General features: G+C 37.8%; 1 protein-coding gene across 1 annotated transcript in view; it reads right to left on the reverse strand.

Moving 5' to 3' along the window:
* Pgant35A (polypeptide N-acetylgalactosaminyltransferase 35A) overlaps positions 1-24,866 on the reverse strand; it is a 121,328-nt gene that overhangs the window by 71,369 nt on the left and 25,093 nt on the right. Inside the window, exons 6-7 of the mRNA XM_067149276.2 lie at positions 15,417-15,661; positions 1,326-1,443 (exon numbers count right to left, since the gene is read on the reverse strand). Of these exons, the coding sequence (XP_067005377.2) occupies positions 1,326-1,443; positions 15,417-15,661 (363 nt within the window). The remainder of the gene's footprint in view (positions 1-1,325; positions 1,444-15,416; positions 15,662-24,866) is intronic.

Raw genomic sequence — 24,866 nt, forward strand, 5'->3', positions numbered from 1 at the left:
TGTATCCATGAATGAGTCGTTCCCCGTAACCTTAAATTTTCATGCCCCGTTCATCCCTGTGTTCATTTGATGCGCCGATATATATATATTTTTTTTGATAAAAATTTTTTTTATTCGTTTTCGAACTGATCACCCCTGAGATAAATGCTAGTCTGGGACTCAGGAGGTGGGCGGGTGCAGTATGTATGCACTGTATGTATTTTAAAATTAAGTCTGGTAAAATATTAAATGCAGCTAAAGTTTATATCCACCTAATGTAAGTAATTTTCCAAATGTACAAATGAGGTGCAATTTTACAAATATTTATTTTTAAAAATTCTAACTTGAGAAACCACTGAAAAAAATAAAGTGTACAGTAATCTCAATACAAAAAAAAGTGCATAATGTTATACTGATCTGAAAAATATATACAAGGGCTGGAACATTTCTACTAAACAATTCTTGACTAAATAAAACCACAACTCAACGCAAGCCTGAAAAATGTCTGGTTCGTAAACCAAGAGTGCACAGCACAGCCAACCATGAAAACCAAATATCCACAGAAATAAAGCTTGTAATTTCCACAATTAAAAAACTATAAAAATTGATCCACATATAATCAACTGTAAGAGACCTTTATAGATTTGTGAAGAAGCCTGCACTGCATAGCACAATGCAATGGTATCACCTAAGAAAGGGGAATAACGTTGCAAATAATATTTCTCAGTTCTAAGTTCGAAGTAACTCATGAAACATATTCCTAAAATATATAAGGATATGTATAAATATTGTAATTATGCTTAAAAACAAGACATAATTATGTTAATGGTAAAATTTAGTGAGAGCCTTAATCACTACCGGAGACACTAAAAGTGCATTTAGTTTACTCTCAAGAACATGGATGTGATCCCCAGTCAGGAAGTTAAGAAATAACTGCTGGCAAGGCACAAGGCCCTGAGGATCACACAGCCCACAACAGGAAGGAGTACTAGGTTAATTCTTACACAACTTTCCACTCTTCCAGAGGTGTTACAACCTGTACCAGAAATGGCTAGCTTAACTTCATCACTGTAAAGAAAAAAAGGTGGAAGCACACTTGCTATTTGTTGATGGGACACCAGAGGAGAACAGATGAAATGAATCATGTTTAGGAGCTCCCAAAATTTTTACATTTTACATACTCTAATTATGTAGTGCCCCAGGAATGTCAGAAGCACTAAACTGAGGTCTTCTCCTCAGTTATGATCTTCAATCACATGCTGTATACATTTGTGCAGCTGATGTTTGGTAACTCTGAAATATAACAAGTTACTGAGCCTAGTACAAAAGTGCTCCATAATACTCACCCTGAAGGATATCTCCAAATTCTCTCCTCCCCAGATGTTCATGCCAGGATCATACTCGCCAAGATGTTCAAAGTAAGACTTGTCGATGGCAAACAGACCTCCAGCCATTGTGGGAGACCTGAAACAATGTCTCTTAATTCAACCAACAGCAAATACACCCTTTCAACTTAATTCAACCAATAGTGAATACACCCTTTTAACTTAAAAAAAAGGACAAACAAGAGGATCAACCTTTTTAGTACAATACAAAGTGATGAGGAAGAAAACTAGAAGTCAAGTAAAGAAGAAGCACATTTCAGTAAAAAACATTTCTTCAAGATAACACCAGTTTCTAGTATTTAAACAATAAGTGATTTTATTAAGCCTTCGGGACTTAAAATGATACCAAAGACATTTTAGCCCATAAGATAGTAGATTTTAATTTATTTTAAATTTAACACCCTTCTAACAACCGTTCCTCCCGTCCCACATTACCCGCCCTCCCCCTCCAACCCATATTAGTTTTAAAGTCAATAAAGTTTTAACTACTATGCGCTTGCTTTATGCTTTTATCTAAGCCTTTGTATATATCGCAAAGAGATCGAAACATGTCCTGTTATTCTTAATGATATTATAAATTGCCAAAGGCAAAATAAAGAAAGGTATCAATTGGGTGGAAAATATTTTCTTATGAAACCATTAGATTATACCATTCAGCTAACAAGCCAGATTTTCTTTGCTTCTTTTCTTTCTCATGTAAACTGAAAAAATATAAATACTTGTGCTGACATTTAACTGATACTTGAAATATCCTTGATATTTACAGTTTTACTAATAAAAAAATACTTGTACAGTTGTTTAACACATATATAGCTTTACATCGAATAAATCCTGTATAAACGATGCAGATTTTTCTTACTAATAAATGTTGTATAGGCATTGTATTACTGTACTGCATGTATACTGAATTTAGAATGTTAAACTAGCAGTATATCTTGTAATATTTTCTTTCCATTGAATTGCTTGTTGTACTCTTGTTGTAGTTGTTTTTGCTGGGTAATTATGTTTTAACCTTACTTTATTATCACACTACTGTAACTGATCATTTCCACCAGGATATTTCCCAATTGTGGTGGTGGTGGTGATAATAATAATAATAATAATAATAATAATAATAATAATAATAATAATAATAATAATAATAATAAGACAGGACTTGGTACACACTCGTTGCAAGCCGTTGGAAGTTCAATGATGTATTCTGTCACATTCACCACCTTCATGATCGCTCCCGCAGGTTATCCAATAGCAAACCATTTTGAGAAGCTGCGTTTTTTTTATCATTTCCTTCATTATGTTTTCAGCACATTTTTAGCTTGTATTATGTAAATTAGTTCAACCCCTCCCCTTTTTTCACTGAAGATGGCTCAAACGAGCCAAAACATGTTTGAATTTGATTACTCCATCTAAAGATGGAATTATATGATGTATTGAATTAGGAGGATACACTTAATTTTACCTTTATAAAGTGATACATAGCATACATGGTTCTACGTTTCACAGACATAGCGGCTCTTTCATCTTAGGGATTAGATCAAAGTCGCAAAGATTTAAAATTGGAGAGTATGGGGGGAGATAGAGTACCTCCCAGTCCCAGCGATTGAACAATTCAGACACAACTCCTGCTGTGCGTGCCCTAGCATTGACATGCAGAACTGCTCGTAGTTTGTTTTGCAAAAATGAACAGGAGTACGCTGCATTAACAGTCTGCTGTGGGGGAATGGTATGCATTAAGGTAACACTATCCCAATCATAGGCAAGTATCAGCATTGCCTTCACACTTCAAACTGTTTGTTTACGTGGTGACCCATGATGATGCCACTCGTTCGATTGGCATGATAATGCCGCCATACTCACAGACTATGGTCATCCGGGGTAGTACAGAACTGCAATTCATAGCTGAACACAACGCAATGCCATTCATCAGCAGTTCATGCTTCTAAGTCACAACACCACTCCAAATGCAACCATTTGCGTTGTGGTGTTAACGGCAGCCCACGCATGGATGGTAATTCCCTAGTTTGACTGCTACTAGTCTCCGACCAATGGTGCGGGATGATGCAGAATGTTGCAGGGAGTCTCATTATTTGTTTTCGGATGGCATATGGAGATGTGAAGGAGTTACGATGTGCTTGGTACACAACACGGCGAGCCTTCCTCGTGGTTGACCGGAACCTCGATGATGAGCATGCCTGCCCTCACGTTCCCACATCAGGCCACTGTCACATCCGTACGCCCCACAAATCTGGATACTGAAGGATTCACCATCCAGTCAAATGAAAGCCCAAAATGAGGCCCCTTTCAAACTCTGTCAGGTGCTGATAATGATGTCTCACATGAGTATGCATCATCCCATGTTCTTCACAGTGAACACTCAACATCTGACTGTGTTCATGCCCCTCATATACCTTACCAGGCTTGGTAACAACACAAAATAAGAACAACACTCATGCACTCTGGTGACCGTTCTACCTGTCACAGAGAACTGCAACTCTAATCATTTACATACCCGCTGATGATGTGTACATGACAGAACCAAGCAGTTCCGACGTGATTTTGTTCGAAGTAAGCTGTACCGCACCTAAGAACGGGAAACCATCTTTTGCAGACCTTTATCATACTTTTCGTGCTGTTTACAATGCCTTTGTAACTTGACCCCAGTTCAAACTGTGCTCAGATATGGGAGTTATTAAATATTTTGTTTACAGGACCTGTACAGAACTACTCGCTGATTTGCAGGTTAGGATCATTAACCATTACAACACTAATAGAAAAAGTATCCCTTCCAATTATAGCATGTCTTAGCTATTACCTCCAGGTTATTGGATTCTTGAGAATGTACTATCTACTTCAACTAAAATATCAGCAAAAGTGCATGTATCAAATGAATGGAGGATAATCTTTTGATATTCTTCTACTGAAGAAAATACTAAATACTACGCAAAAACTCTGCTAACAATTCTACTAACTCACCTTCAGAAATTCTAGCACAGTCTGCCCAAACATTTCATGAAACATTGCCGGTCATACATTTAAAAGTGCTCGATCTTTAATACGCTTGAAGGGACAAACGATAATGGATGCTCTGTGCGAAGAGAGTGACAAAGAAATAAGTGACGATGAATCTGAATCATTTGATGGTGATGACTGATTAAACAATTAAACAAAAGAACATTTATTCCTTATGCTTTGTGTGCTTCATTAACTATTTTAAATTTTCGATCCCTACTACCTGTGGCTTGGCTTACAATCAGTGTCAGCTCATAATCAAATAAATACAGTATTTTTATCTGTACATAAAATCTATTTAATTCTGGCAAAATGATAAATAGCCTGAGAAGAGAAATTAATGTACTCCTTCCGAAGCACTTCTATTGTTTCAGTTAGCCTGTTGTAATTAACCTGCCTAGGTGCATTTTAGAAATGCAGTGTAATTAATTTATTAGTGTAGTTAATTTATTAGATTGCATCTGTCATGCGATACTTGTGTAATATTCAGTATTTATTTCCTCAGATTATTTTTTAAACACAGATTTAGTTGTTTTTTGTCAACTTTTCCATAATATTTCTGTGAAGATAAAAGAATAGCTGAGAAATGTGGGTGTACTGACTGTGGGTGTAAAAGGGCATTGGGAAGTATGAGGAAGAGTTTGAGGGAGATAATTAGACTTCTAGTGGAGGACAGGAATGAAGGTAGGTATACAAGAGGAAGGGGAAGGAAGGAGAGAACATAAGGAAGACAGGTGGGCTAATGTTTTAAGGGGAAGAAAATACTGGCAAATTATAGAGGTTTACATCTGATAATAAAGATACAGTATTTACAAAAAGATACCAAAGTTGAAAGTTGTGATATAGTGCCATATCTGAAATATTTTATTATTTTTTGAATGAAGGAGCTATAGCTATAGAAGGCTGGTATAGTAGCCCCTGTGTATAAGGGAAATGGTAAGAAAAATGCAAACTTGTGTCCTCGTATCCCGAGGTGGCGCAGCTTTTTTGAAGCACAACCCCACTGGAGGTGAGCTGCATGTACCATTTCAACCACATACCAGCCCTCCTGCCATTCTTACATTTCTGGCAGTACCGGGAATCAAACCCGGGCCCCCGAGGACGGCAGTTAATAACACTAACCGTTACACTACGGAGGTGGACAGGGAAAGGGTGATAAACATAAAGCAGATAATTACAGGCTAGTCAGCTTGAGATGTGTTGCATGTGAAGTCTGGCAAAGCACTGTTTCTTATTATAGTATATTAAACACATCTGATGATGATGCTTGTTGTTTAAAGGGGCCTAACATTTAGGTCATCGACCCATAATGGTACGAAATGGGACGAACTGTAATGACAATTTAAAAGTCCAAAATTATCCACTGACCAGAATTCAAAACGTGATGACTAAGAATGAACGGATGGATATGAATACAAAACAATCGGTGGATCCATCAATCAATCAATCAATCAATCAATCAATCAATCAATCAATCAACATTGATCTGCATTTAGGGAAGTCGCCCAATTGGCAGATGTCATATCTGTTGTTTTCATAAATGATTGCAAAGAATTTGGAAATTTATTGAACATTTTTCTTGGTAAATTATTCCAATCCCTAGCTCCTCTACCTACAAACAAATATTTTCCCCAATTTGTTCTCTTGAATTCCAACTTTATCTTCATATTGTGATCTTTCCTACTTTTAAAAGCATCACTCAAATTTATCAATCAGTCACTACTGATCTGCATTTAGGGCAGTCACCCAGGTAGCAGATTCCCTATGTGTTGTTTTCCTAGACTTTTCTGAAATGATCGCAAAGAAATTGGAAATTTATTGAACATCTCCCTTAGTAAGTTATTCCAATCCCTAACTAACCTACCTATAAACAAATATTTACCCCAATTTGTCCTCTTGAATTCCAGCTTTATCTTCACATTGTGATCTTTCCTACTTTTAAAGACATCACTCAAACACATTCGTCTACTGATATCATTCCACGCCATCTCTCCACTGACAGCTCGGAACATACCACTTGTAATAAATAACACTAGTTTTTAATTGTTTTGAATTTGATCGCATGTACAGTAACATACCACGTAGTCGAGCAGCTCTTCTCCTTTCTCCCAAGTATTCCCAGCCCAAACTTTGCAACATTTTTGTAACGCTACTCATTTGTCGGAAATCACCCAGAACAAATCAAACTGATTTTCTTTATATTTTTTCCAGTTCTTGAATCAAGTAATACTGGTGAGGGTCCCATACACCGGAACCATACTCTACTTGGGGTCTTACCAGAGACTTATATGCCCTCTCGTTTACATCCTTACTACAACCCCTAAATACCCTCATAACCATGTGCAGAAATCTGTAACCATGTATTAAGAATCATATTTACGTGATCACCCCAATGAAGATCTTTCCTTATATATTAAGGACCTAGTTACAGTAAAGTCCATTATAGCGAGAATTCATAACAGCGACAAATTTACTCGCTATAGTGGATTATTGTTCTGTGTGAGACCAAGAAGAGGGGTACAGGAGTGATTCTTCTGAAAGAAGGATACAGGCTGTATTACAGCAGAGGACCTGAGGCAAAAAATGGAGTGGCCACCATACTTAGAAAAGAAATCCAAAAATATGTGGAATCTACAAAATGCGTCAGCGATAGAATGATTGTGATGATACTCCAGTTGGAAAATGGAATGAAAGATCTATATCAATATTATGCCCCACAAATGGGTTGCATAGATGAACATCTAGAGAACTTTTTAGAGGAAGTGGAGAGACAGATAGAAGATAAGGAAGTGCTATTGAAGGGAGATCTAAACGCACAAGCTGGAGTGGAAAGACAAGGAAAGGAAGATGTTGTAGGGCCCTGTGGGTATGGAAATGTAAATCCAGAAGGCGAATAGTTGGTGGATTTTTGCATGAGGAACCAAATGATTGTTGGAAACATCTGGTTTAAGAAAAAGAACAGTCAGAAGATTACAAGGTATGGTTGGAGAGACAGATGAACAAAGACCATGACTGATTATATAATCACAGAGAAAAGACACCGGAAGAACCTTTTAGATCTTTCAGCCTTGCCTGAAGAAGCCTTTGGTGGAGATCATAGAGTTGTACAGGAAAACCAAAAGTGGGAAAGGTTGAAACACCCCCATTAACAAGAGAGAAAAGGATTAAAGTATGGAAGTTGAAGGAGAAAAGCATACAAGAAGAATTTCAAAGGGAAATAATACTCTTGGTACGCAGGATGGAGATGGGGAATGTTGAACATAAATGGAATCACTGGTTGGATGTGCAGAAAATGTATGTGGTAGAACATCAGGAAATGTGAAAGACAAAGATACACACTGGTGGAATGATAGGGTACAGATTAATGTGAAGGGAAAGAAAATGGCATGGAAAGCATGCATAACATCTAAGACTGAAGAAAGTGGAAGAAAATATGTGGAAGCAAAGAATTTGATCAAGAAAGTAGTGGAGGAAGAAAAGAGGAAAAGATGGGCCTTGTTCACACAGAAATTGAGAGATGATGCAGGGCAGCAACTAATTACTGTATGGTATTTTAAGAAACAAAAAGAGAGATAAAGTAAATATCATATTTGTGAAGGATAAAGGCAGCATAATACTAACAAAGCCAGAAGAAGTAAGAAATAGATGGAGAGATTATTTTCTGAAGTTGCTGAACATGAGAACTAATGATGGTCATTCAACGGATGACCAGGAAAGGCAATTAGTTGATGAAGAATTGGATGAAGAAATTACAATGAATGAAATTGAAATGGCAGTAAGAAAGATAAAGAATGGAAAATCTGCTGGAATAGATGAAATTTCAGTGGAGATGATAAAGGTACTGGAGCTGTAGGCCTGCAGTGGACATATCGAGTTCTCAGGATTGTCTGGGAGAATAAGGAGGTCCCTGAAGATTGGCAAAAAGGAATAATCGTCCCAATTTTCAAGAAAGGCAATAAGAAAGTATTGTTGAAGAACTACAGGGGAATTACTCTATCCCATGTTGCTAAGATAATGGTGAGGATACTGGAAAGTAGGTTAAGGTTGAGGGTTGAAAAAGTCAGTTTGGTCAAAAGGAGTTTGATTAGTTTCAGCCAAACATGAGGGTCAACAATAGAGCCCAATTTCATTATTAGACAACTAATGGAAAAGCAATGGGAGTATGGGAATGATATGGTGATGACATTCATTGACATTGAAAAGGTATATGACAGTGTCCCCAGGACTTAAGTTTGGGATAGTCAGGTGCAAAAAGGGTGATATTGTGATTTGGGGAGAAGATGACATGAAGGTTCAAGAACAGTTGGATGTGGTGAATGGGAAGATCAAAGAATGTGGATTGAAAATAAGTGTAGAAAAGAGTAAAACTCTTGTTATGAAATAAGGGAAAGGTCAGATTAGACTTCCAGACAAGTGCCTGGAAGTAGTGGAGACTTCCAAATACCTGGGGAGTGAATTAATGGAGAATGCTTGACTGGATGCTGAGATTAGTAAAAGTATTGAAGCTGGAAGCTGTTTCTATCATAGTGTAAGAAACATGTTATGGGAGAAAGATGTGCCAATGGAAGCAAAGGAAACTATGTACAAGATGTATTACATACCCATAACTTACAGAGGGAAATTATTATGATGATGACTGGATTGTTGTTATACCCAATTTTTGTATGAAAATTGGAAAAACCCCCATACACATTAAAATCGGTATGAAACGGCAATCAGTTTATTCAAAACTTACAACCCTTGATTTTTCGCAGGAGATTCTGAGAAGAAAACGTTGTCTCGGATTCAGATAAATACGGTAGGCTATCACTCCAGAGGCTTCTGTGGCAAACATTTCAGTTTTCTTGTTTAAACGGCATCACCTAACCTAACTGTATATGTATCATGAAAACATATTTGAAACGCATGTAGAGAAATTATAACTTCCTCGCTAAAAATTTTCATATGAATAGCCTTTCCGAAATTTAACTAGACATGAGAAAATATGATGTATCCTCTGAAATCAGTGATGTACTCTGCCATATCTTGAGGTGTATCACATTCTTACTTAATTTCAGTACATAACAAAATAAAGCGATTGTTTACTTCAGCCTTTATTTTTAACGAGTTGACAACTGTTATCGGCCACGTTATTTATGCATTTATTACGAAAACGTGCTATCCTCTTTCATTTCAAATTTTCTTTAGAGAACAGCAGTCGACGGGTATTATTAATCCACTCCAATGTCTACGAGAGAGCTCACAAATGCACATAGAGAGAAAACTGTACCATACTGAAGATGATCGAACGCATTTTGTGGCAAACCTCCCAGTTTTCTTATTCAAACAGCGTCACCTATCCTAATTTCAACCGTACTATACGTATGATGAAAACACGCTCAAGCGCCAGTAGAGAAGTTATAATCTTCTTGCTATACATATACACGAAAATAGCTTTTCCGTAATTTAACCAGACGCGAGAAAATATTAACTAAATTCTGAAATCAATTATGCACTCTGCCATACCTCGAGGTGTATCCCATTCTTGCTTAATTGCATTAAAATTAAGCGATCGTTTAGTCAGCTTTCATTTTTGACAAGTTAACAACCGTTATCGGACAAGTTATTTATGAATTTATTACGAAATATGTCCTCTTTCATTTCGAATTTTCATTAAGGAACAGCAGTCGGCGGATATTACTAATCGACTCCGACATCGCCTTCGAATGTCGACGAGAGAACTCGCTAGTGGAAATAGTGACGGAACGATACCGAAGGTAATCGATCGCATGCAACATAATCGTTGGGGTGCATAAATACCGGCAACGGAAAAAATCGTGCAAGCTTAATCACTCTAATAACGGATGCGTCAGTGATAGGGCTCTCGTTGTAACCGAAGGATAATACATAGTTTAATATAGGAATTTTGAAGAGACAGCAAAAAATTGTCGTTATAACGGGGTTCTTGTTATATGCCGTACTCGCTATAACGGACTTCTACTGTACTTGCGTACTTACAATTATCTCCAAAAGGAACTTTCACCCCATCAATGCAGTAATTAAAACCGAGGGGACTTTTCCTATTTGTGAAACTCACAACCTGACTTAACCCCGCTTATCATCATACCACTGCCTACTGTCCATCTCACAACATTATCGAGGTCATTTTGCAGTTGCTCACGATCTTGTAACTTATTTACTACCCTGTACAAAATAACATCATCTGCAAACAGTCTTATCTCTGAATCCACTTCTTTACACATATCATTGACATATATAAGACAACAAAGGTCCAATAATACTGCCTTGAGAAATTCCCCCCTTAATTATTAATTATAACCCGACCCACAATGCCCCATATTCCCAGAAACTAGTGTTAAACAATAGCAGTACTGATCAAGGGACTGATTCTAAAGCACAATACTGAATCGATGATGCTTGCAGTCTAAAGGGGTCCAAAATCCAGATCAACAGCTCCTCATAATGGTACTTGTACCGGGCGGTACACCCCCACGCCGCTAATTTAAAATGTGCGCCAGTTGAAACTCCTCTGCTGGAAGAAGTCTGAACTTTATCGACGGTATTAATTTTCAAGTTTCTCAGAAGATGTCACTACTTGGAAAGTTTGGAGTTTTTGAACTGTGCCACTTTTGATGTATTTTTGTTTTACCGGTAGTAAGAAGTGTGAACTTTCTCTTCTAGAGGACACTACTGAAAAACTACAATGGTGCACCCTAGTGCGATGTGAAAGAACTGTTTTTTTGGAGAAATTTTTATTTCAAAAGTTTGTTTCTTGCTAAATTTCTTTCTGTTATTGTTTAAGTTGGCTGTATACCCCTCTCTTTCCCCTTGTTTTGTATTTAGCCAATCCCGAATTTCTTTAATTAATTTCTGACCAATCTGATTTATCTTCTCCCAACTTGAATATGTTGCTGTACCCTAGCCAATAAAGTGATTGTGGGCGGGTGTTTTCTTCCCTAAAACGCCTCGAACTTTCCGCGAGAGTATATAAACTGCTGATTTTTGGGTCTCTGCGCCACTTCTGTACCATCTTTCAGTGTGTAAAGTACATAGCAGGGGGCGGGAAGCGCCTCTTTCTTCGGCAGCGGTCAACAACAAGGTAATGGCCGATTAATAACTTCTTTCTTTGCTAGCTCAGCAGTTTAACTCTCGGGGCGGGTCCGAAGCTTTTCCATAATGTAACCTTCCTTAAAATGTAAAGACCCTTGGTATCTATTCTATCTTTAAACTTCATATCGGGATAGAGAGTGCTTAACCCTCTCGAGCTCCCACTCATATTGTTTTGAGGTGAACTTATTTTTTCTCAACCTATTCTTCTTTAACGTAATGTAAATTGTTTCTTTCTTAAGTCACCTCTTTAGTATGGGATTAGCCCTTGTATTAACGGCCTAGTGCCAAGTAGGTTGTAAACAAAGCGTATTAGGAGCGCAAGTTCGCTTCCTCTCAAATTGTTATTTTAGAGGTCATGTAATTAATCTTTTTCTCACTTAATAGACCTCAGTAGGTTGGGTATTTTACCCCTGTGTCTATGTCCAGAGAGGACAACTTGAAGGTGGAGTTTGGTGTGGCCTTTGAGAGGCTTAAAGTTTGAGAGCGAGCGGCTCTTTCTTGAACATTGAGTGTTGTATGCCTCGAGGAGGCTTTTCTGTGTAATTTGGAGCAAGTGCTCCTGAGCATGAATGGGGTTTTCTGCCCCTCTGTTAAAACTTATTTTGAAGTAAGGTTGGGCTGATTGCCCAAGCATTGTGAAGTCGGGGCGCGAAGCCCAAATCCAGTAAATATTGTAACTACATTTTGTTGACTTGCTACTCTGTACCTGCCATGCTTGTTATTTCTTTATTTTGAAAAGAAAATATAACCTTGTTAATTTTACATGAACTCTAATTTCGTAGCTTGGGACTCGTTCACACCCGCACCTTCTTTCACCTCTAACTACCGCAAAAACTCGGTAACAGTACTTATTGCTAGGAAAGTAGAAACATGGTAATTGTCATGTTGCGGTACTAATCAAAAGTAGTGTAGACTCTTGGTATTCCACACATTATGGTACTACTCACAGGTAATGTAATGCGCACGTGTAACACAGACCTATGGCGTTTCTCACATTGCGGCGTCATTTACAGGCAACGCAAACCTGTGGTGTTCATCACATAAGTGTATTAATCACAGGGATTCATACCATCCCGTGGTGTTTCTCGCATAGTGGGTACTAATCACAGCCAAGGCAGACCCATGGTGTCGCTCATATAGTGGTACTGTAAAACCCACCCTGATTCACACTGTCGCTACTAATCACAAACCTATTGTGTACCTAACATAGTGGTACTACGCGCAAGTAAAGGTGACCTATAGTGTTCCCCGCGTGGTTGTACTAATTACAAGTAGTCTCGTGGTTCTAATTCGATCATCCATCGGTCGCCCCTTTTAGTCACCCCTTATGAAAGGCAGGGGATACAGTAGGTGTATTCTTCACCTGCGTCTCCCACTCATACGGGGATGTGTGTTTGGTCTGTGAGAGCTATTTCATTTTGCTCAAGTCCGCCGGCAAGGCGGTTAGGACCCCCCTATCCGCCACCTCGGACGCGCCACGTGGGAGTATCACCTCTCCCCCTGCTACACCAGCATAGTAAGTTCGTGGAGACACGACTGCAAAATTACTAATTAATTTGATAGAAGGCAGTTTGGGTTTCAGAGAAGTTATTCCAGTGAGGCTCAAATTGGGGAATTCCAGAAAAGTACAGCAAATACTTTAGATTTAGGAGGTCTAATGGACTGACATATGTAAGGCTTTTGGTAGGGTAGATCATGGGAGACTGTTGACAGAAAAGGGCTATTAGATTAGACAAAAGAGTGGTTGACTAGGTGGCTGAATTTCTAGAAAATTGAAATTAAGAATTAAGAGCAGGTGAAGCATTATCTGATGCTGTAACAGTTATCAGTGGGTCCTCAGACAGAACTAACGTTTTCTTATGTTTATAAATGATATGAGTAAAGATTCCAGATAAGGCTTTTGCAGATGGTGTTATACTGTATGGAGCAGAGAATAAGTTACAGGATTGTGAGCGACTGCAAAGACTTTGACAATGTTGTGAGATGGACAGTAGATAATGGCACGATGGTAAACGAGATGAAAACTCAGGTTGTAAGTTTCACAGGAAAAGTCCTTTCAGTTTTAATTACTGTGCTAACAGGGTGAATGTAACCCATGGGAATCATTGTAAGTACTTAGGGGTTAATATAGGAAATATATTCATTGGGAAAATCACAAAAATGAGGTTGGAAATAAAGGTTACAGATCTCTTCATATGGTTAAGAGAATATCGAATGGAGGTAGTAAGGATGTAAAGGACAGAGCATATTGGTAAGATTCCTATTAGGGTACAGTTCCAGTGTATGGGATCCACACCAGGATTATTTGATATGAGAACTGAAAGGAAAGCAGCAGGATTTGTTCTGAGTGATTTCTAACAAACAAGTAGTGTTATGAAAATGTTACAAACTTTGGGCTGGGCTGGGCTGGAAAGACTTTAGAGTAAGGAGACTAACTACTCGACTAAGCGGTATGTCATAATCTATGAGCTTCATTTCCGTATTGATTGCTACTACAATATAAAAATAATATAGAAGCCTCCACCTTATCAATACAATGTTTATTTACAAGATGCAGTAAATTCAGTACCGGTTTCAACCCCTATGGGGTCATCCTCAGCTGTTATACATTAAAGCGGTTTCAAAAACATCACATAAGGACTAATGCCTTCATATCACTGACCCAATTTGACAGATCATGAAAAAGTAAATATAACAGTAGTATAATGGATCTTTTCTCATTGACTAGAAAGTTTCTTATTATGTAAAGCGTCATCTCATTGTAGCCTGAGTCTAGTAAACATCAAATAAAGTTTACAACAGTATATGTAATATATCATACTAGCATTAATCAAGAAAACATTGGAATGAACAAAAACTATCAAGTTTAAACATTAGAATACAAACACTGTGTACTTACCATATTACAAGAATAATGCAGCAACAACAAACCAGTACAAACTAGAGTTAAATGTGGACCCATTTTATCTTGTTTTTATCATTTCATCCACTTTTAAACGGCCTGTTACAGCGGGTCAAATTTTTATGTGTATATATATTCGTTTTTAATAGACAATGTATGTTCCAATAATACATATGTAAATATGTAATAATTCCACATATACTGTTGTAAACTTTATTCGATGTTTACTAGACTCAGGCTACAATGAGATGACGCTTTACATAATAAGAAACTTTCTAGTCAATGAGAAAAGATCCATTATACTACTGTTATATTTACTTTTTCATGATCTGTCAAATTGGGTCAGTGATATGAAGGCATTAGTCCTTATGTGATGTTTTTGAAACCGATTTAATGTATAACAGCTGAGGATGACCCCATAGGGGTCGAAACCGGTACTGAATTTACTGCATCTTGTAAATAAACATTGTATTGATAAGGTGGAGGCTTCTATATTATTTTTATATTAAGCGGTATGTTCCGAGCTGTCAGTAGAGAGATGGCATGGGGTAACATTAGTAGATGAATAAATTTGAGTGGAGGATTTAAAGGAAGATAAAAGTGTAATTCAAGAGGACAAACTGGGGCAAACATTCATTGATAGCAAAGACAATTACGGCCTGGAATAATTTACCAAGGGACATATTCAATAAATTTCCAAAATCTTTGCAATTATTTAAAAAAAGAGTAGGTACATAATTGATAAGAAATCTGCCACCTGGGTGACAGCCCTAAATGCAGATCAATGATGATTTGATTGATTGGTTGACTGATTTGAAGGTGATAAGTCTGAAGAGATTCTACCAAAGAAAAGACTGGAAACAGGTTCAGAGTGCAACAAAGAATAAAATGAAAGGACAGCATAGGAGAATTCAGGATTCAATAAAAGTAAGCACCATAATGCTTAAAGAGGAGTGCTGGCAAAGTAGAATAAAGCAGAGAGATTCAAAACATCAAGAGGAAAAGATGCTGTTATGTCCAGATGAACTTACCTAATTGGTTTGACGAAGTCCTCTTGGGTGTTGAGCGTACCTGTTGGGAGATTCTCCCATTTGAAATGCAGCCCCCAATTGAAACCGCCACGAACCAGAGGCGAAGCAGAGTACTCAAATGTGTCGGCATTGATGATGTCAATGATGGGCATGGCCACGTTGGTCTTGGACTTGACAATACGAGCCAGGAGTGGCTGTAGCCAGTCCACATTCACTTCAACATGACTGTCCAGGAACACTAACACCTAACCACAAGAGGATGAGATTTGGTATTTTATCAATATAACGAACTGTCTACTTTCTAGTCTAAATATTACACTTCAAAGATTAGTACAGCACAAATCACACAATCGGAGTGGAAGTTATCTAAAATTAGAATCAGTAATTTATTTTTTTGTGATATAATTTCATCGATATATAGTGATGGTTATTTTAAATTTGAAGATGGGAATACAAACATGGGACATCATATGGGTATTTTATTCTTCACTATCCAAGCAGGCTTTTGACCAGGACGAAGTTGTATGGACCAAGTACATTTACTGAAGCTGGATTTGAAGATAAACTAAATCCAGTGCAGTGTTCACAGATTTCACAGCTGTTTTTGATACTGTGTGCAGAGAAGGGTTAATGTGTAAACTTTTAAAAACCATACAGTGCAAAAATGCTACAAATGTAATCAATATCCTCATTTCAGATAGAATAATTCAAGTCGTCATGAACAATACGATCAGCAAATCAAGATGACTAAACAACACACCTCTGTAAAGTTCCATATTAGCCCCTCTGTTGTTCACAGTTTATCTTACAGATATCCCAGAAACAGTGTCAAGGCAATCTGCCTAGGCTGATCTCTGCATAGCCACCCAACACACAAAATTTACTAGCCTTGAGCACACTCTTACAAACAAACTCTGTTCACAGACCAATTTCTTTCAAAAGTGGTGTCTGACACCTAGCACACCCAAAACAGAAACACCTTGCCTTCATCTGAGTAACATACCGGTCCAGACCACCAAGAAAGTAACTCTCCACGACAATATTTCACCACATAATCGAAACCCAAAATATCTTGGTGCAACACTGGATCGGTCACTGTAGTACAGTAAACATCTCTCCAGCCTTGCGGCCAAACTAAGTACACTAAACAACATCCTATCTAAGCTTTCCGGCAGCACATGGGGATCCACAGCAACAACTTTATGAACTGCTGCACTAAATTTGGTGTATATGTCAGCTGAATACTGCTCTTCCATCTTATTGAACAGAACCCATACTAAGAAAATTGACACTGCCCTGAATCAGACAATGCAGATAATCAGTGGTGGCTTCAAGTCCTTAGCCACATCCTCCCACCACATCTATGGCACAAGAAAAATCAACAACCTTGCCCGAGAAGCTCATAATATACAGGCCAATAAATTTACTTCTGATTCATCAAGACATCCATAGAATTCAAGTGAAATCCGGAAACTCTCCTCAGCTATTGGTTCAAAAACTGATGAAATAAATTTACTCTGGATTGCAAACCTGAAACAAAAGAATGGACTGCAGAAGTGTCAGATGAATGGTGATCGATCTTCAACCCTATGCAGTCCCTGTCCGAGTGCATGGGTTCCACTAAACAGAGTACACACTAGGCATAGAAGAAGTGTGTCTGCAATGCATTCTTGGGGTCTATGGCTTTCTCCAAAAAAAAGAATTAGATACATCGCTTTCAGATGCCCACACAGAGCCTTCTCTGGGACTACCAACAATCTGCTGACACTGCCAATGATGGCTATTCAATGGCTGCAACAACTAAACATTCTAGTTTGGTTCACGTTTTTCATCTGCTAACTCATGTACAGGGTCTCTCATATAAACTCAGACCGAACGCACGGTGTTTGTACTCTGCTCAACCGAACGTTCGTTGCGCGCGGCCCCCCTGCTTTACGTGCGTATACAATCTTATATGAAATTATTCCTTATAAAAGATTCTGGAAGTGTCGTCCTTCCTGGGTTGTACAGGCATTGTATCTAGTAATTACATTCTGGCTGACGCAAGCGAGTTCTGCCACTGTAACGTTTCTGATTTCATTCGTAATGTTTTCTTTCAGTTCCTCCAATGTGCGAGGATTTGCTCGATACACTTTTTCTTTCAGTTTACCTCACAAATAAAAATCACACACTGTTAGATCTGGAGAACGAGGGGGAAACAGACCAGCACTGATTACTCTGTCTGCAAACACTTCCAAGATTATAAAAAGGGAATCTTCTGCTGTATGAGCAGGGACTGAATCTTGTTGAAACCACCCATGCGATTATTTTTCTTCTTCCGTTAACAGATGGAAGAATGGCGTCAAAATGTCATCTTGGTACCCCTCTACATTTACTGTTATGATTGTCGCCATAAGACCTATCTGTGTCGGTGCGACATGAAGTCACTAGCAAAAAAAATAATAATAATAAAATTAATTAATGTTGTCTCAAAAAAAAGGCCCTATTATTTGTCTTGCACAAACAGCACACCAAACACCAATCTTCCTATCACAATGGGGGACTTCATAAACACCATTAGGATTTTCTGCACACAAACAGCGAGAATTATGACTGTTCACACAACCATTAAGATGAAACCAGGCCTCAACAAAAAAGAACACAAGCTGTGGGTCGAATGAACGATCATTAAATAATGCAAGATACCACTCACAATATCTCACTCGCGTGGCTGGATCAGCAGGTTTTAAACAAAGGGCCCTTGTAAATCTGTATGGTTTGATGTGTAACAGCTTTGTAAGTCTGTGTGCAGAAGAAACCGAAACCCCTACCTGTTGTGCTAATTTTGTGAGTGATATATTCGGTGACTGTTCAAGATTCACACCAATGTCATATAGATTTTCCTTTGTTAAAACGTTTGTGTGCGCACATGTTTTTTATTGAGCACTAGCCAGTAGTTTCAAGTTTATTTACAATTATGTGAACCTGTGCTCGTGAAGGTGGCACTTTGTCAGGAAATTGCTGAACAAATGCATCGCGTACCCATCGAGCCGAGTCTTACTTAAAATAACTTTTACGTAGGAAAATACAGTGTTACAATGATAACTGTCTCACCATGAAAACAACTGAGATTCACACTGGTGACTCATGCTTGCTAGGTCGAACACGTGCAGGCTGCTTGCAAGGTCAAGATCTATATGTTCGTCTCCCATACAGCAGCTGCCGTAGCGCCGAGTACGAACACTGTGTGTTCGATCTGGATTTATGTGAAAGACCCTGTATATTTAACATTTTGCTTCATTTCTGTTTTTGTATTTTTCTTTCTCTTTTCTGCATTGTACATTTCTCCATTTCTATACTGTTTATTATTATTATTATTATTACTATTATTAATATTAAACATCACTACAATCGCAGATTTTACGAGACCTCAGGGTGCCTGAATTTTATTACACAGGTCTTTAATATGCTAGAACCTGATGACTTATAGTTGTTGGATTTAACATGTTCAGTACGGAGCAAATGCCTAGCGCGTCTTGGGACGGGTGCTAGGAAACGTGAATCAGTGGTTTGCTGCATGGTAACAAAGACCTTCTTTGTCATCCTGTCATCACTGCAAGTCCAATCTACCAGGAGGTTCATCCGTAAGCAGATTTGCGCATGTGTTTTCCGTTTCCTGCATATTTCCTGTTCGCAGTTTTCGCCATATGGCGTCATTCTTTTTGGGATCTTTCGGCAGCAAGACAACTTCAATGTGAGGTAAGACACTGAATTTTCTGTTTGTTATGACTTCAAGAGAATTACAAGCGATTCCACTTTTGAAATAAATTCCACTACTGCAAGTTCAGTGAAAGGACTGAACTTGTAAACTGTCATTTATTCTTCCATCATATTTATGAGTAACATGAAAGAACTTGTAGTAATCATTTTTTACTGAGTCACAATCCTTATGTTATTTTATTTATATTTTTTTGAGATGGCCGACAATGCAGTTCCTTCAACATCATGAGATCCACCTAATAAATGGCACACTTCGACAGAAGAAATAACACCTTGGCAGTTTTGCAATGAAAAGACATTGTGACGTAAAATTGTATAATAGTGAAGTGTAAATATATTTATGTTAGTAAACATACTAACCAAAACAAAAAAGTTCTATTGTATGCTTCTGACTCGAGTAAATATATAAAACAATGTAATCATACTTACACACTTTGTTTTCTATCTGCGGTAAATAATGCACAATAAACTACCCACGCGCATGGCGCGTGATCCGCCTGATGACCAGTATTACTTCTCGATTTCAACCACCATGCAGTTCACGCACCAGGCGCGTGAGTGGGGTAAGTCCACAAGTTTGGAATAACTCGTCCTACCAACGTTCAAAAACTAAAATTATTACAATTTTTAAGGAGGTCCATACAAATATCTAGCTCAGGTTGGTGGGTACGTCATGCTCTACAAATATGCAGTGAACGTGTTAAAAATCCCTTAAAAGCCACGATTTCTCTACCTTGAAAAACAGAGAGGCAATGATTAATCGATTGTATCACCTAGCTCAATAAATATATTTGATATCACAAGGATATTACATACACTGGTTTTCCATTGCCTTTCATATTATAACCAAGCAATATATTCACACAATAAATATATGCCAAATGTTCTGAAAAATCCCCAACTTCTATTCAAGTACAGTACAATCTCACTTATCCGACAAACGAGCCAGCAGGACTTTGGATTGGCGGGAATGCTGGTTAGCAGAGAAAGGGGGGGAAAAAAAAAAAAAAAAAAAAACTTATGGTGAACGCTTACAAATGTCTTATTGTTGATACAGTTGATATGTAAATTCACACTACATTACAATTTAAAATTTGAACATCCATGTCACATATCCTCTGTAGAAGTAACATATGGTTGGAGGTTTCTTTCTGTTGCTTCATGTATTTCAGAACTTTTTTTTTTTTTTTTTTTTTTGCTATATGCTTTACGTCACACTGACGCAGATAGGTCTTATGGCGACGATGGGACAGGAAAGACCTAGCAATGGGAAGGAAGCAGCCGTGGCCTTAATTAAGGTACAGCCCCAGCATTCGCCTGGTGTGAAAATGGGAAACCACGGAAAACCATCTTCAGGACTGCTGACAGTGGGGTTTGAACCCACTATCTCCCGGATGCGCGCTCCTAACCACACAGCCAACTCGCCCGGTCAGAACCTTTTCAAGGGATTTGAATCCTTGATTGTGTGCTATTTTGGCATCACCTTCATCAACTACATTTTCTTCCTCTTCTGTTCCTCTTTCACCTTCACTGTTGTTAACACCAACAATGTCTTCATCCATCTCTTCAAGCTGGTCATCAAGGACAATTCCCTCACTGAGATCTTCATCAGCTTTGATTTCCATATCCAGGGATTTTTTTCAGTAAAGGCATGCTCGAGCAGTCTGAGCTATGTATGCATGATGCGGGCAAGAAGTGTACAATCTGAGCCAATTCTTGTGTGTAATTTTAACCAAATTCTTTATGAATATGTCAGATTAAACATAATGTTGGATAAGCGAAAGCAAGTTAAGCGGGACTTCACTGTTTTACTTCAACAGAAAATGTAAGTACAAACATAAATGTTTCAGAAAGTACTGTATTTTTCACAGGGTGGGGAGGAGAGAGAGAGGAGAAGGAGAAATCTTAACATATCTTCTTACATAGAAATATCTATATTACTATAAACAAAGATAGGTAGGTCCACCTATTCAATACCATAAATTATACGTATCATTATTTATTCATTATATATTAGGACTAGTTTTGACCCTTTTACTGGACAATCATCAGCCTTAATCACAAATGGAAAAGTCATATGTAATTTACAATCACCTACCCATCTTTGTTAATAGTGATAAATTGTCAATACGGACCATAATGAAATTAATTTCATATGATAGAATAACTACCCTTTTTTTTTTGGTTAATTCCTGACATGTAAACAGCTTATCATGTTGAGATGAAAAGTTTAGAAGACTTTAGAATGACCTAACAGTCTAGGGTCTAATAACCCAAATAACACATTTTCATTTCACATTCTACAACAAATATTGACACAAATTTTAGATGTGTTGTATGACAAAAATTTATTTTTAAGACATTGATGGCAGTCCCCTAGAGATCTTGCTTTTACACAGTACAGTATTACCCCTCTTTTAAACTTTTTCAAGGGACCAAGGAATACTGGTGTAAAAGGGGGCAAAATGTAAAAGGGGGGAAAGTGTAAATTGTGGGAAACAACTTGTACAGGTATATATAAAAATGTTCTGGAAAAGGAGGTAAATGTTACACAAATGCATATTATTAATTTATAGAGTATTTAAATCTCAATCGATTTACTGAAAATGAAATGTTGTATGGCTTTTAGTGCCGGGATATCCCAGGACGGGTTCGGCTCGCCAGGTGCAGGTCTTTCTATTTGACACCCGTAGGTGACCTGCGCGTCGTGATGAGGATGAAATGATGATGAAGACAACACATACACCCAGCCCCCGTGCCACTGGAATTAACCAATTAAGGTTAAAATCCCCGACCCGGTCGGGAATCGAACCCGGGACCCTCTGATCCGAAGGCCAGTACGCTGACCGTTCAGCCAACGAGTCGGACAATCGATTTACTGTACTTACCTCAAATAAAGGTCCATGTAAGTTAATTACTGTACTGTATTAACTGTTGGCTACACTGCCTTTGTAAATTCTGCTCATCCTTTATCCAGGAGAAGGTTACAGGTAGGTGGTTAAAAATTTGTGTAATATATTCTTTTAATACACAGTTACTTTCTTAGAATGGCTATAGAATTATTTAAAATGCAATATTTTCTCTGAATGAAACATTTTAATTGCTACTATTGTACCTGTATTAACACAAATTTATTCCAGATGGAAAACTACACAATCACTGCTTCCTACCAAGATAGTCCAGAATCGATCTCTGTTTGCACTTCTTATTTCTTATGACCTCTATTTGTTTTTCAAGCTCATAAAGGTTATGAAAATTATTTTCACCTCCTCTACAGATGACAGATACCTGTGTAAAACATCCACTGCTGCACTTGTGCATCAGCACTGGTAGGCATCACTTCACTGTCTTCCTCTGCTTCATCACTGTCACAGGTGGGAGACTCGGCTGCCGTTTGCTCAGCAACCAACTCCTCCACACTTCTTTTCTCTGCAGTGATCACAGAATCATCTACCCAAAGAAAATCTTCAGTAGTGCAGTCTGACTGTAACATTCTCCATACATCAGGTAGCAGGTCTTCTTCTGGCAGCTGAGATTCGGCATGATTCTTGAAAAATCCTGCTTTCAAGAAACAATGAGATGGTAGTCTGCTTCACGGCTTTCCAAGACTTTGCAATGAAGTGAAGCGCATCCAGGATTGAAACTTTTAAATGATGGATCCTTTCCAGCATCCATAAGGAATAAAATTCGCTGCACCAGATTCTTCCTATAAAGTGACTTAAAGGAGTGAATAACCCCTAAATCCATAGGTAGTAGCTTGCTTGTGCAGTTAGCAGGCAGATATTCTAACTGCACATTTCGCAAATTAACATCCACGGGATGTGCAGGACAACGGTCGATGAAAAGAAGGATTTTCCTATTTTGCGCACCCATTTTTTAATCCAAAGCAATTAACTGCTGTCGGAAAAGATCTGAGGTCATCCGAACTTTATGGTTGGCATCATAGGCAGTAGGTAATGATCGCACATTCTTGAACCAATGAGGATTTTTAGATTTCCCTATCACATCACTGTGAGCTTCATCTTGCTGTGTTTCCCACCATGGCACTTATCTCCTCTGAATGCCAAAGTCTTGCTGGGCAACACACTGAAAAACAGTCCAGTTTCATCTAGGTTAAAAATGTTCCTAATGTTCGTTATCCTTGGTCAGCTCCTGCAATCTTCTATCGATCCATTCTTCCACAATTTCATCACTAACTACATTAGATTCCCCACAAACAGTGTTATAGGTTAGGTTATACCTATTCCTAAATCGGTCGATCCAGCCACTGAACGCGCTGAAATTTTCAATGCAAAGAATGTTTGCCACTTTAAGCGCTTTTTCCCGTAAGAACACACCATCAATTGGAATGCCTGCGGCTCTTGAAGTTTCAAACCAACTTTTTACAATTTTTTCAATTTTCTCGTATTTACAGTATGACGCATACTCCCTTTTTTTGGAGTTTGGTCCACATTCTGAAGCATTTGATGTAATGCTTCCTCTGCTTTTCACAATATTGTATTCAGCATGGATACACGAAGCTGCAATTCGCGTGCCAATGAAACACGTGTTCCTCAGTAAGAATCAACCTTTTCTAATATTCGTTCTCATGCATAGTGAAAGGTTTTCCTTTCCTTCCTTTTTTCCATTATTAGCAGGAAAACAATAAAGAAATAACAAAGAAGGATTAACAAATACACACGACAGGAAAGAAAGATCGCGACAATTCACGTGAGATTTTTTCAGAATGACATTATTATTATTATTATTAATCTCTCAACTCACATAACAAGAACAAAAAATGTAACAAAATACAGTAAATGTGACGAATCAGCGACAATAACTTTAACAACTCCAAGAACAAGTGGAGGTGTAACACAATAACCGTGAAATAACAAACTCGGGCAAGACAAACCGTCTTACTAATAAACGGTGTATAACTTTTATACGAGGTTTATACACCATTTATGTGAAATTCATTACTAATAAACCGTGTATAAGCCTCCTGTGTATACATCTGTTATAGTTATTCACTGAATTGCTTATACAAACCAGGATCCTTGTATAAGCGTTGTATAGCAGCAAGTAGCGGAAAAAGAAACGAGTGAGCTGTTTATTTTCGTGGTATTTATGGTCTGCAGTAATATAATCATGGTGAAATATTCGACTTATCTATTTAACAATTAACACACATTGAAAGAATGGACGATAATGTCGATGATCTTCACGATATTTTAAACATAGAAGACATACACCATTTAGAGGTTATGGAGGCTAAACACTTTAAAGAGACGGAATGACAATTAAAAACTATAAAAGAAAATATGATGGTTAGGCGTATTTTTGTGTAATAATGTGTTACTGCTTAATAGACTTTTGAAACTGCGAGTTTATTATAGATTATCTGCCTCTACAAAGATCTTTCTCAAATTAGAGTATAAAAAGGAACATATTCCTCGACATAAAAAAATGGTATAACTTGAAAAACGTACATAATATGATTTCCATACTTTGTAGTTGAATATGCAGATATATGATGTATAAATGCATAATAGAAACTTTTTGGATCAAACCTTTCTTTTAGCTACAAAACCGTTTTTTCTTTCTCCTGAAAAGTAAGGATTTTGGAATGTGTACCCTTTTCAACTCACCAATTCAATTACAATTGCCTACGTTTTCCGTACTATCCCAGTTAGGAGCTCTTGATCTTTT

The sequence above is a fragment of the Anabrus simplex genome, chromosome 6, assembly GCF_040414725.1.
Source record: "Anabrus simplex isolate iqAnaSimp1 chromosome 6, ASM4041472v1, whole genome shotgun sequence".
In the NCBI taxonomy this organism is placed as follows: Eukaryota; Metazoa; Arthropoda; class Insecta; order Orthoptera; family Tettigoniidae; genus Anabrus; species Anabrus simplex.